The sequence below is a fragment of the Ziziphus jujuba genome, chromosome 6 (genome assembly GCF_031755915.1).
Source record: "Ziziphus jujuba cultivar Dongzao chromosome 6, ASM3175591v1".
NCBI lineage: Eukaryota > Viridiplantae > Streptophyta > Magnoliopsida > Rosales > Rhamnaceae > Ziziphus > Ziziphus jujuba.
The window spans coordinates 9557610-9572311 of NC_083384.1; the positions used below are offsets into that span (position 1 = coordinate 9557610).

General features: G+C 32.8%; 1 protein-coding gene across 1 annotated transcript; it reads right to left on the reverse strand.

Annotated features, from left to right (window-relative positions):
• Window positions 1-11679: 11679 nt before the first annotated feature.
• On the reverse strand, window positions 11680-13903 carry LOC132803985 (uncharacterized). The gene is made up of 5 exons (XM_060817864.1): window positions 13727-13903; window positions 12935-13618; window positions 12304-12547; window positions 11970-12200; window positions 11680-11789 (listed from the first exon to the last, which is right to left on the reverse strand). The coding sequence occupies exons 1-5, from the start codon at window positions 13901-13903 to the stop codon at window positions 11680-11682; spliced, it is 1446 nt and encodes a 481-aa protein (XP_060673847.1).
• Window positions 13904-14702: the final 799 nt, after the last annotated feature.

Genomic DNA, 14702 nt, shown 5'->3' on the forward strand with positions numbered 1-14702 from the left:
TCCATAACTTTTTAACCGGATGTCCGTTTTGAGCGTGCCGCTAGTCTGTGAACTCGTATCGACGAGCACTTCACAACATGCACGGGTCAAAGCTCAATTCCCCATAAACAAAAAGTCAACTCCGGCACCCCTTGGACAGTTTGGACCGCAACTTGTTTCGTCCATAACTTTCAACCCGTAGCTCCGTTTTCGACGTGCTACCAGTCTACGAACTCGTGGCATCGTGCACTTCGCCACAGTACCCTGGTCAACTTGAAATTCCCACCGAGTCAAAAAGTCAACTTTTGACCCCTTCGGTCAACGGTCAACAGTCAACATCGGTCAACGTGCACGGATTCCGGTGCGATTTGGGACGGGGTGTTACAAACCTCTAATATTATTTATTATTTAATTTTTATTCCATAAATTTTTGACAATTACAAAGGGGTGGGTCTTCGTGTAAGGTTAGTAGAAATCAGGTTAGTTGCTCTTTGGTAAAAGAAGGCGAGGGAGTAGGGCATTGAGGGAAGCTAGACTTATGTTGATTTTTAATCTAATTGGATTGATGTTCATGAAAATAAAAGTAAAATTAGAGCTTGAATGGGCTTTTAAGATCCACATTCATATTTTTTGACGGATGGACATGTACTAGTGACAAAAAAAGAGGAATTTGGCCCAATATCCTTTTTAGAAGGGCTATGATGATATATACTCTTGTATTGGTAAATTTTTTTGTTTTTCTCTTTAATATCTATTATACCTTTAAAAAATTTTTTAAAAGATCTGACTGTCCTTTATTTTAAATCTAATACAAGAAAATCTTCTGTGACTCTTTCGATTCAGCTTCTGGGTTTTCATCCAAAACCAATGTAGAGATTAGAAAGAGGACCAAATCCAAGGACAACGAGTTTGAGTTCGATGAAAGCAATGCGAAGATCTTCAGGCTAATGCTCGACGATGCCCATCTTCAATCTCACCTTTATTTCTACAAGTATCGGAATGCTTATACCTTCTCGCTTGTGGTTATTTTTTCTTTATTGCTTCAGAAATACTTGAATGGTGGATCGGAAGAATCTGGGTCTTTAGCAAATGGCGATTTTGTTCCGATTCTACTCGGATTTGTGGGTATTTTTGAGTTTTTGACGTTGCTCTCCAAGGTTTCTTTTGAAAATCTGCATCAAGTTGGAGAAGCAATTGAATGTTCTCTTTGGGGCTTTGGGAGCCATAGCTGGGAATATGGTTTGCTTCCTAATTAGTTCTTTGGTTCTGGATTTCAATTTTGGTCCACTTGATCGTTTTGGTAGATCGTCAATTGCTGTTTTAATGGCAAGCAACTTCCTTTGGTTCTGGATTACTGTAGGGTTTTCGATAATTACCGATGAAACCTACAGTAATCAATTTATAATTGCTGGAAAAATTATCGTAGGTTTTATCAGTAATTACCAAAACCCGTATGGTTATCACATTTTACCAATTTTTTGGCCTCCACAAGTCCCCTAATGTGTGTTAAATGCAAAAACATTCAAAATATATGTTCTTCAATGATCCTAAAGAGAAAAAACCCCAAAAGTTCTCAAATTGGCACAAAAATTATATTACGATAGGGCCTTCGGTAATTACCGATGAAACATATGGTAATCAATTTGTACTTGCTGGAAAAATTACCGAAGGTTTCATTGGTAATTACCGAAGGTTTTACGGTAATAAAATTTTTTTGCCAATTTGAAATTTTTTTCAGAACTTTTATGGTTTTTTCTCCTTAGGATCATTGAAGAATGTATATTTTGTATGTTTTTGCATTTAACATACATTAGAGGACTTGTGGGGGCCAAAAAATTGGTAAAATATGATTATCACAGGGGTTTCGATAATTACCGATGACACCTTTGGTAATTTTTCTAGCAAGTATAAATTGATTGTCGTAGGTTTCATCGGTAATTACCGCAAACCCCATGGTAATCAAATTTTTGTGCCAATTTGAAAACGCTTTTAGAACTTTTGGGATTTTTTCTCCTTAGAATCATTGAAGAATGTATATTTTGCATGTTGTTGCATTTAACACACATTAGGAGACTTGTGGGGCCAATCGGTAATTACCGATGATTTCTACGGTAATTTTTCTAGCAAGTATAAATTGATTACCGTAGATTTCATCAGTAATTATCGAAGGTCCTACGGTAATCAAATTTTTGTGCCAATTTAAGAACTTTTTCAGAATTTTTAGGGTTTTTTCTCCTTAGGATCATTGAAGAATGTATATTTTGTATGTTTTTGCATTTAACACACATTAGAGGACTTGTGGGGGCCAAAAAATTGGTAAAATATGATTACCACAGGGGTTTCGGTAATTACCAATGAAACTTTTGGTAATTTTTCCAGCAAGTATAAATTGATTACCTTAGGTTTCATCTGTAATTACCGAAGACCCTATGGTAATCAAATTTTTGTGCCAATTTGAAAATGTTTTCAGAACTTTTGGGATTTTTTCTCCTTAGAATCATTGAAGAATGTATATTTTGCATGTTGTTGCATTTAACACACATTAGGAGACTTGTGGGGGCCAAAAAATTTGTCGAATGTTAGTACCATAGGGGTTTCGATAATTATCGATGATTTCTATGGTAATTTTTCTAGCAAGTATAAATTGATTACCGTAGATTTCATCGGTAATTACCGAAGGTCCTACGGTAATCAAATTTTTGTGCCAATTTAAGAACTTTTTCAGAATTTTTAGGGTTTTTTCTCCTTAGGATCATTGAAGAATGTATATTTTGCATGTTTTTCATTTAATACACATTAGGGGACTTGTGGGGGCCAAAAAAGTTGTCGAATATGATTACCATAGGGGTTTCGGTAATTATTGATGATTTCTATGGTAATTTTTCCAGCAAGTATAAATTGATTACTGTAGGTTTCATCGGTAATTACCGAAGGCCCTACGGTAATCAAATTTTTATGCCAATTTGAGAACTTTTTTAGAAATTTTGGGATTTTTTCTCCTTAGGATTATTGAAGAATGTATATTTTGCATGTTGTTGCATTTAACACACATTAGGGGACTTATGGGGGCCAAAAAAGTTGTCGAATGTCATTACCATAGGGGTTTCAATAATTACAGATGATTTCTATGGTAATTTTTCCAGCAAGTATAAATTGATTACCATGGGTTTCATCGGTAATTATCGAAGGCCCTATGGTAATCTAATTTTTGTGCCAATTTGAGAACTTTTTCAGAAATTTTGGGATTTTTTCTCTTTAGGATCATTGAAAAATGTATATTTTATATGTTGTTGTATTTAACACACATTAGGGAAATTGTGGGGGCCAAAAAATTGAAAAAATATGATTACCACAAGGGTTTCGATAATTACCGATGAAACCTATGGTAACCAAATATTTTTACCAATTTGAGAACTTTTTTCTAAACTTTTGGAGTTTTTTCTATTTAGGGTCATTGATATTTTATCAACACAATACAACAGATGACTTTTCCAACAAAACAACATATAAAACCAACATCTATTATGCCAAAACACACGTTGCGCGATTGAGCTACTAATTGCATTCCTTACTACATTGCATAACACACGCATACCACATAACATGCCCTCATTGTCTTAATACAGCGTAGAGCGACTTATGGTCCTTTAGTGAAATGGTGCTGTTGGTTGGCAGTGCTATTAAGAGGTATGGCGGCTGAGCATGATCAGCTGTTATGCACCTCCCGCATCTATATTGATGACGCTCCTCTCTTTGAGATTAAATCCTCTCCTTTCTTGGTCTTCCTAACTGTTTGCCAATCTTAGGTGGAAGTACAAGCTGGTTTATGACATCATCTAAAGCATGCCACTGACATTTATCTCCAAGTGGATATATGGTTTTCGAATATGCATCACGGAGTGAGTCAACTGAGTAATGCACTGAGCAAAGGATATATGGAGAAATATGTTGATGCTTACATGCTGCAATTGCATGGATACAAGGAAAGCCAGGTTTCTCTATACGGCATGTGCATTATCTGTCAAATTTAAATGAGTAATATGCTTCAGTGACTACCAAATAAGGGTGCTTATGAAATGAATGATGCAATCTAGAGAAAATCAACTCTAATAAATTGAAAAGTGTGCAAAGACTTTCAGACAGAAATTTTACCAGCCTAATCAAGTACACTCCTCATTCCCAAAACTATGATAAAGAAAGGTTGTAAACATGTCCCCAAAGAAAAAAGGGTGTATCCATGTTCCCAAAGAAAAGTTTACAGTATATGGTTAGATAACATAAAAGAAAAGCTCTTTAGGTAAACAAATCAAACACTGATAACATACAAAGCTACATGGTAATAATTTAGAGAATGTCATATAAAAAAATAAAGCAAAAGGTCATCAAGTTATTTTCTCTCATGGACATAATAAAATCCATTTCCTCCAAATCATAGTGAACATAAGAGAGCTGCATTAGGAGGATAAAATGCTTTAAATTATTATTATTATTTTTTTTTAAAAGTAAACAACCAAGATATAGTAGTATATTTAGACTTTAAATATATGAAACAACTTACATAATATATTAAACAATATGCGAACAAAACTATGATGCACATTATATGTGAGTCTACATAAATATGAATTTTGGGGACAAAGATATTGTACACGTGATATACACTATGAGCTAATTCACTTAGAATTTTGCTTTAGCTAGTTGATGGAGAATATGTTAATGTCGCCATTCATATGACCTTGTAATGCAAATAAACAAAATAAAACTTCAAGTTAAATAGAATATACAATTAAAAAACCAAACAAAACATAGAATTCTTCCAAAACTTCAATTTCTATTCTCTACAATTCAGTCTTCAATCTCCATACTTCCAGCATACAAAAAAACACAACATATAATTCTTTCAGCATACAAAATCCACATTCCTCAGCATAAAAAATTCACATTCTTCCATACTTCATCAAAAATAAAGACAAAATTAGGAAGAAACATTTAGGCTATGTACCTTTGAAAATTTATGCTAGTGCCCAAATTTAGTCAATCCTTCAATTAACTGGTTCTTCATTTCTTCATATGTGAGCTTCTTTAAGTTGAACCTGTCAAACAAAGAAAGATAGCAACTATCGTCAGATTCTTTGTTTATAAAAGGAAAAACAAACAAAGAAAGTCATCCATGTAACCAAGTAACTATCGTAAGGAATGGCTAATGCAGCTATGTATCGAAATTATTATTATCATATGGCAAATACACCTTCCTTTTCCAAATTTGTTTTAGGTATATTATCACCGAGAAATATAACCGCTATCAGAATTCTTCTGGTGAATTACCTGCTCTATGCAGAATTTAAATAATCCACTCACAAGAGTTTACTGCAGTTGATAAAAGACCTTCAATATTCTTCAACTGAGGTGCAGGCATTTTGCAGAATTTGTTAGGAGTCAAATTTCAAATGTACAAAACTAGTATCTCAACCTAACCACAAAAATATTAAATGTTTTTCAATGTACAAAACATATGAATATTAATTTGAGCAACAAATGGAATCTAATGTCTGACTCTTATCCAATACCACAAGGCAAAGAATATTAACTCCAAAATATATAATCTTCTTGTTGATTATTGGAGAAATTTCCAATTGGATCATCAAAATTTGAAAGTGGGATAGTTTGAGTATGCTTAATGTAGAAAAATTAAATAGACCTTAAAATTTTCTAATATGTGATCATCATATTCTCCCATCGATATGTATTTGCAACAACCCAAGAACTAAAATTATGATTTAATATATACCTTTTTTATATACCTTTTTTCTTGAAAGAATCATAACTAAAAAGTATGTAAATGTGAATAAAATAGAAATATATTTCAAATATTTACGTCTTTAATTGATAATAAAGTTGTATAAAATTCATTGAAATATACTTTTGGTTTAATATTATACCTCCTTTTTTGAGCCACCAATCTCTACAGTAACTTAATTTTCCATGGCAAGATGAAAAATGTAATCCTAAGATAAACCAAGCTCATGAGTTAACCCATTGTTACCGATGCATGTAATATATATATATATATATATAGTCTATGCATGAAAGAAATAAAAAACAGGGGCATAAATTTACTTTTTTATCAATTAAAATACAAGATGAAAGAATAGGTTTATATGTCACCTTTAGGCAATCCTATCCATAATTGTTATTGCAATTATTTCATAATATATATGAGACCATTGTATTGTACTAATACATTTCTTCAATGCATCTATGTTAATATTTTTTGCAACGGACTACTAAGATAGCGTAAGCAAAATATAAAAGCACACCGTCACCAATAAGACTACTAATAACATGTATAGAACATTGCATAGTTGTTATATAGCATGATTAAGTGGATAAACTAAATATACATCCAGCTTAAGATTTAAGCTATAACATACCCCCAGCTAGTAAGATTTAGTACATGTAAATTGTTTTTAGTACTAAGATCCTTAGCATATCATGAAATTTCTTTCTGTATGCATATGCTAAAAGTCATGCTGGTGATCCATGAGGATCTTCAACAACATTATTCCTTGAAGTCACTCACTCCATAGTTCAGTTTGCCACTTCTAGTAGGTACACTAGTTATCATTGTGATCCTTCTGGTAGGTAAGAACATCAAATGGAAGAAAAGTATATCAGAATTAGAATAGATATATCTTGAATTTCAACTAGAAACGTAAAATGATAAATGTTTCTTGCACTTTACTTCATTTAATATGATATATAAGCTGTTGTAACTTCTAATAAGAAAAGGAAAATTGTGATTAAAAAAACAAAACAGCTAGAAAAGGGAAAAACAAAATACAAAAAACAAAGGTAAGAATTATTGCTCAAGCCTTGTAATATAATGTTTTCAGCAATCCTAAGATCCTTGAAAGGGTACTCAAGAGAGACGTTGACAACCCTACAGCAAATAAACAAGAACACTATGGTAAACCTCATGCACAGAATAAGTTTATATTAAAAGGCTTGAAAGGTTGCGTCTGAAGAAAAAAGTAACAAGGACTTGAGATTTGTAATTATATCATGTATCCTGTAATAAATATTATGCAGTACTACCTCTTACTTTAATATTGAAATTAAATTAAAAAAGCTCAAAGCAAAACAGAGCATGCTATCTTATTGCTAGAGTAAGTTGTATTCGAGATGGTAACCAAAAAAAATTGTCCCAAGACAAGCAACACCAACATAAATTGTTTGTTTAGTTTTCAATAACTATCAGAGGCAGTTCATGACTTCAAACACAAGCAAGTTTTTCTTGTTAAAATCTTCTCAAATAGATAGGGAGCAAGAAAATTTATGGTCATTTACATTCATTATCAATTTTTTTTTTTTTTTGGGTGCTCCATTGGTTGTAAATTTAATTTCCATGTATAGAAGAAAACAACCAAAGATTGTTTTAATGCTTGTATTACAATAATAGAGAATTTGTATTTAACTTTAAATTATTGTTTGAGAGACTAAATCCTCTCAAGGCTAGGATATTTTAGGTTCATTAAGTTTGCATAATATTTGAAGTTGGGCATCTTTCCTCAAGGTAACATCTAGCAACATATTAGGACCCATTGATGGTAATGTTTTCATACTTTTATTTGTTGTATGAACTATAAGATGAACATGCCAAACATTTATGGAAAATAAACAAAAACCTCAAGCCCTAGTTTTTATCATTATAAATTCTGAAAACAAATTAGCAAGCATTTTATCTAGAAAGTTATGTAAAACTTAATATAAATCATTATTAGCATTGTAACTTTTTATTTATTATTAATTTAAGGTATATAATCACAACATGGTCCACATTAACATTTAGCTGTCTTCCATGATCTAGTCAAGATTTTAGAGCCATAAAAATTATGGGTCAAGGACAAAGAAATGTCCTTTTAACTTTCCATTTCCAATTTAGAAACCTTCAAATGGTTGAAACCAGTCTATTCAAATAATCCATAAGAAATTTAAATAAAAGATATATTGCCTAGAGATAAACATCCAAACTCTAAGCACTTTAATTTACAACACAAGAATGATAAATAATTCACTCCATTAGAATTTTTTTTTTTTTTAGTAGTCCAATAAGCAATCTTAAGGAAAATGTTTTCCTTGTATGAATAACACACTAAAATATTTATTACATTATTTCAATGAGGAATCATTTTCCAGAAATTGATTTTGAAAATTCTTTAGTATTTGGTGCATGGAAAATATAAGAAGGAACAAAAATTTTAGAAATCTAGGATAATGAAACTTGGATTTCTTTTTTTTTTTTTTTTTTATGGGGACAAGTTTGAATTAAAAAATACTTCTCTCAACATGTCCCAAATAGCTTCCCAAAAAAAAAAAAATAAAAAAAAGACATTATAATTTACAAAGTCATATTCCTTTATAAAGTTTTTTCCTTGGGAATTATCGGCCAACCAAATAAGGAAGTGAATAATTCAAGCAAAAACCAGATACTGCCATTATCTTTTGTCTAAGTGTGACAAACTATGAATGACGGAGTAATTTAGAAGTTCCAAAATGTTGAATCTTGATGTGAAATTAATTATTTTTAGAAAAATAAAATAAAATTAAGAATATAAGTTATATAAACATATTTCACAGCAATTTAGCTCTGGAGTTTGATGGTTTGGTTCTTCTAATCCTTTAGCATCCATGCACTCAGCATGATATTTTGAAATAGCCAGATTTGACTTGTCCAGCGACAAAGCATATATCACCTGTAAATTCCTCGATAGGCTTTCAGTTCCATGCTTTAATCCCTGCACTTTCATCTTAGATTCGACAAGGAAGAAACCATCTAAACCATGATTATTGACTTCCGTCCCTCCTCCTGAAGAACTCTTTGGTCATCCCAAGCTGTTTTGTCATTCTTTCTCACTTTTTCTTCCTCTCCATTGTCATGCTCCATTTAGGCCTTGATTTTTTCTTTTTGATATTTGAAAAGGGTAATTTGGGAATACATGAAAATGAAAGGGTAAAACAAAAAAAAATCAATCAAGATGGGTAGATTTCATTAGCACGTTTCAAATAACGGTATTAGACCAAATTCCCCAGAAAAAACTTCAACTTTGGGCTGAAGCCCAATTGTCATCCTGAACCCAATCGTTTTGAATTGGCTACACCAGCCGGCCTAGTTAACAGCAGACTGTTAGTGGAATCTCTTTTCACTTTACAGGCGGTAAATAAAGTATCATGAGTGAAATTTTCATAATTCACCAATCAGTAGCCCCACTTCTTCAAATCTTTAAGACACAACAGATAAATAAAAGCAAATCGTTGCTTGAGACTCCTTCATAGATTTTGGATTCGATAAACCCCTAATAATGAAATAAAAATTAAAAAAAATCCCACGAGACTTAAAAAATAGATTCTGATTAGATAGTCAATCAATATATAGTAAAAATTGATCTTGTTTACAAAAGACTTTATTCAATTTGTTTAGTCGACAATTGGCACGTCTCAATGTCTCCTCTTCTAGGTTTGAGCAATGCAAAATCTTTATTCCTTCTGACCAGAATATATATGCTGAACAAGCCAATAGTAATTTACCAAAAAAAAGCCAATAGTAAAAAAATTCAATATCAACGAATTAAGAAAAAAATCAAGGCATGAATTCAAATATAAGCTCCACCCTACTATTGTGTTTTTTCAAAAAAAAAGAAAAGTAAATTAATATTTCCAGCGTCCTGCACCTTGCTTGCGTACACTCTGTTGGCAGTGATTTGTGTCCTTTGGGCTCCTTCACGTAACCCAACTCTGACGTTGCACTCTTGCTGTTTCTTGGTGCCTGCTTGGTATTTATTTTGAAATTTACCTTTGTTTCTTTGTGAACTTGCTTAGAGAGTAATGGTTTATTTCAAAAGTATAGTTATGTTTATTTATTTTTTTAATTTTTCCCCTCATGTATGTAATAGGAGCTGCCGCTTAAAACAATTTTCTTTTGTTGATGGAAATTGATCATTTATGTAAACTTTTGGGTATATTGACTTTGAAAAATGTTTACCTTATTGGCGTGGAACATGTGGATATGCATACTCGGAGGAGGCAGGGGATTAATTAGACAAGAAGGGCATTGCATTAACAAGCAGCGGTGCTACTAATTTGAGTGGTATGGCAGCCACAGGAGATTCACAAATTGGTCTTGGTGAAGATCTAGAGGAGGATAAGTGAGAATAGGTTAGTTTCGTTGTTGATGTATAAAAAAGAAGACTAATGAATCTCCAGTTGCTAATCCAACTCTATAAATTCAATATCTTGTTGTATGTAGAAATCTGAGAAGAGTTGTTGTGGTATGGGAATATGCGAGGAAATGAAACCAAGAATAGAAAACCAAACGTGTGATACCTTTTATGAAACAAAATCAGAGTTGAACCATAATGGTGAAGCTAATCATGCTTTTCATGGAGGCTTACTTCATCTCATTGGCAAATGTAACTTTTTTGCTGGTTTTAAATGGGGCAGATGGTTCTTCTTCATGTACCACATGTAGATGTTAATTTCTTGACTGGGTTTCGTATTCCAATTATATTTTTCGCTCAATCAATGCACCTTTTGTTAACGACGTCTTTTGCCTTTGCTTGTCATTTTGCCCACTCACGTGTAATATTTTTCTGTTGAAGACATAGGACTAAAGAGTAAACCAAAATATTGATTTTTATTAATTAATAGAAAATTAGTACACTCACACAGATGAGCAACACACACTTAATTTTTGATGGCCCAGGACACAACACAAAACACTTTTTACACTCTTCTCGCTTAGAGGACACACACTCACACGTAAAACACTCTCCCCTCTTTTTCTCTTATTGTTGGACAAGACAAAAAATCATACGTCATCACCTTTTTATAGTAGTGAAAATTGGTGGCTTGGATAATTCTAGATTTAGTATATTAATATTTTAATTATAGATTTTTTTCTCATAGCTGCCTAACGCATTCTTAAGAAAAATCAAGACGATTTTAGATTAATAATGAGTCGGCATTGATATTTATCATTTTCATATAACAATAATGGTAGGAGTACGAACTTGTCATTGAAAGACAAAGGTAAATAGCCAACATAAGTTGGGACAAACAACAATTAACGACAAATAAGCAATGCACGTACAAATTCGGTACACAAATATGTTGAAGAATGATAACAGCGTAATGCATTAATGATAACACCGTAATACGTTGTTGAGTAACAATACTCAACCACGCATTGACTTTGTTTTGACTAATTGATCACCTCTTCCAACTTCAAAGTCCGGAGATAGTCTTGTGGCAAAGTATATCCAATGTTTTTCATGGAACAACTCGAAATTTGAAACCCCACCTTCACAAAAACAAAAAATAAAATATAAAATATATCTCATAAGCCAGAAGGATTTCATCGTGGCCAAATAGCCTTTAAACCACATAACCTGAGTCTATTGAAAAATTTTGAAATTGACCAAATATGCACGTACAGTGTCCTTACCATCATCTCAGTTTATGGTCTTGTACGCTTGAGCACGCCACATCTTTATCTCTTCTCGTTCATCGTACATTATATACTGAACAGGTCATCAATAAATTCAGAAAAAAAAATTGAAAAAACAAGAGAAAAGAATAATATTATCAGCAAATATGAAAAACGAAGATCTCAGAGTAAAATTTTTTTTGAAAAACTTAGAATCCTTACGTAGCATTATCATCAACATCTTCATTGTTACTGTTATGATCATCACCACCACCACCACCATGGTTATCATCGTTGTTGTCATCATCATCATCATCATCTTCATCTTCTATTATTGGAACTTTTTCTCATTTTGAATCATCTAGTAGTACTCCATCAAAAGAAATTTTTATCTCCATACAGTGGGACGCTGATATGGTTATAAAAATTGGGAATCTGACATTGTAATTTCGAGAGCAAAAGCCCTTTAAATTTTGTAGGTCAGAAAGTTCCAAATATTCCAACCGACTGAAAGTAATTTCATTTTCTCCATCCCTTTGGTCGTTGTCAGTTGCAATAATTTCTATCATTCTTTGACAGTTCTGGACTGTCATTTTTTCAAGATTGATGAAGCTTTTAGCCACTGAGTATGTGAGTAAATGCTTCATTCCATCACAGTTGGCTACTTCCAATTCCACAATTTTACGGAAGGATAGAGCAGATGAAACTATATTCTTTAGTCTTGGGCAGTCACCCACATCTAGAGTTTCCAAATTAGGGAAAACTGGTTCTGCAAGATAGGAGTTGCCTTTCCATACATGCATCAAATTCACGGAGAGTTTTTACGTGCGTTAGAGTCCAACCTTGATGTTCTTCCCCATCCAAAGATCCTTCGTGGATATATATTTCTTCAAAATTTCCGTCGTTCACATCAAGTGTTTCAAGATTGCGACATTTGCGAAATAAAACAGACGAAGGAACAGCTGATGTAATGTTTTGGCAGTAAAGGACAAGATACTTTATTTTGAAGAAGTCTACTACTGGGAGTGAACCACACGATGTCTCCTTTATATCCAACACTAGGGCTTCCAACTTGGAGAACGAATCCTGTCGTATGCATATTACCAACATGTTAAAAGATAAGCTTTTTCACCAAAGTTAACGATAAGCTTAATTAGCACATGTAATTATTCTTCTTAAAGTTTTACACAATCTTTATTTTTAATTATTTATTATAATGAGTCATCTTTTTTTATTTTTTATTTAGTCATTTATTTATTTATTTATTGAACAAATTGGAGAGAGAGATTTTAGCAGTAGTTAGATTTGATAATGTAATTCCTTAGTTAACTATATAATGCGTATGTTTTGATCATTAATTACCAAATGACATAATTTTTAATTTGAAAAGAATCAACTACCAAAAAGACAAAAAAAGAGTGAGAAGGAATTAGGTTTAGGAGCCAGAGTAAAAGGGTTCTCTTTCGTATTTACCTTTTCGTATAAAAAGAATACTTGATTATAGGTTGGCATACCCAACTGATGATGTCGCTGAAAACATGAAGATTCCGCAGCCAGCATCTCTAGTTTGTCACATCTATATACCCCAAAGTGAATGAGTGACGGCCACTTGGAAGTATGAATCCCCCGATAGAAATTCCTGAGGTGCGGCAGATTGTAGAGGAGTACATACTTTGCACTTGGAAACACAAACTTAGGCATGATTGCTTCTACTTCTACCCCCACTTCTTCACCAACGATTTGCTCCAACATCTCACAATTCTCAATCTTCAACTTCTGTAGCTTCTCAAGATTTCTATTTCTGGCAACGATGGCTGGGAATACATTTTTCAGACTTCTACAGGCGACTATTTGAACTTCACAAAGATTTCGACAGCTGAAAATTAATGCCGACTGAGGCGATGATAGTGCATCATCTGTTTCTTTGACATTAAATACCGCTTCCAATGAATCACAATTGCTTATATTTAAAACCTCCACGCTACTTTCCAATCTTTTTAGTATACGGGGCACGAGAACATGTATTAAACTTTGGCAATCCTCAACAAAGATTTCTCTGAGTTTGCAAAATGAATTTGGATCCAGTTGGGTGTGCCATAAGGTCGTCAATTTACGCACGCCTTTGATAACCAATTCCTCCAAGCCAGGAAAACTAACCTAAGTACATCCATAAAACAAAGATTTATTGGTTGAGATCATCCAGTTATACATTCAAACCTATAATAATATATATGCATGTATATATATACATATATATATTCTCACCTTTTCGTCAAACAAATAGTGAACAGCAGCATCTCCAGTACTTTTGCTCATGCGGTCGAGTATAAATGGCCCCAGCTCTTTGCAGTCCTTTATAATCAAGGAATTCAAACATAAAAATTTGAGATAAGTTGCTGATGAGCAGAATGTTTTCAAGTTTTCAAGAGTATCTAGCTCCATAGATTCTAGTTTGGGAAACGTATTATCCAATATGTTTTCTTCAATGCCATTATTTTTTTCTGTTGATATTATCTCCACCATATTTTGGCATCTGCATATCCGAAGCTTTTTGAGTTGCACAAAGTTTATGGAAGAGGAAGACAAGGATCTTAAACCACCACAGCCATCCACGGTCAAACTCGTTAAATTTTCAACAAGCTTGGGGAACGCAACCTGTTCCTGTTTTTTGTATATAAAAACAATTCATGTTAAGAAATTCAAGTAATTCGATGTATGTAATATATATCGATGATGCTATATTGAGTATTCAAGCTAACACTGAAAATTCCATGTGATTTCGCAAACATACATTATCCATATTTATTATTCTACTAATTATGAGAAGGTTTTATTTCAAAAAAACATATTCCTTTTTTTCGATTTAAAAGTTATTCTTTTTCCAACTTTTTTTACGTCATTCTCTATTTGTGTGCTTGATATCAAAAACACAAATCAGATCGGCTACTGGGATTTTGTGCAGCTTGCAATAATAATAATAAATCAAAGAGACCGAAGACTCTAAGTCAACTCAGAGTCGTTGTTCAAGTGGTAGACAGTCTTATCCTTGTTAGACACGTGGGACAGTTCAATAAATAGTTACTTTTTTATAGTTTGTAAAATGGACTTAGTCAACTAATAGAATATTCACATTTCTTAGTCAAAATAATTATATTTAAAGAGTTGACAATAATAATTATTTACTTTTTCTTTTCTTTAATTATTATGAAATTCAGTCCCGAAACAGTAGATCAGAAGAGAA

Excerpts from the sequence above, each read along its gene's own strand:
- LOC132803985 (XM_060817864.1), bottom strand. The coding sequence starts at position 13,903 with ATGGAGCTAGATACTCTTGAAAACTTGAAAACATTCTGCTCATCAGCA. Across the intron at positions 12,548-12,934 it reads TATTCTTTTTATACGAAAAG|GATTCGTTCTCCAAGTTGGA; the intron begins GTAAATACGAAA and ends TGCATACGACAG. Across the intron at positions 12,201-12,303 it reads GGATGGGGAAGAACATCAAG|ATGTGGGTGACTGCCCAAGA; the intron begins GTTGGACTCTAA and ends TGGAAACTCTAG.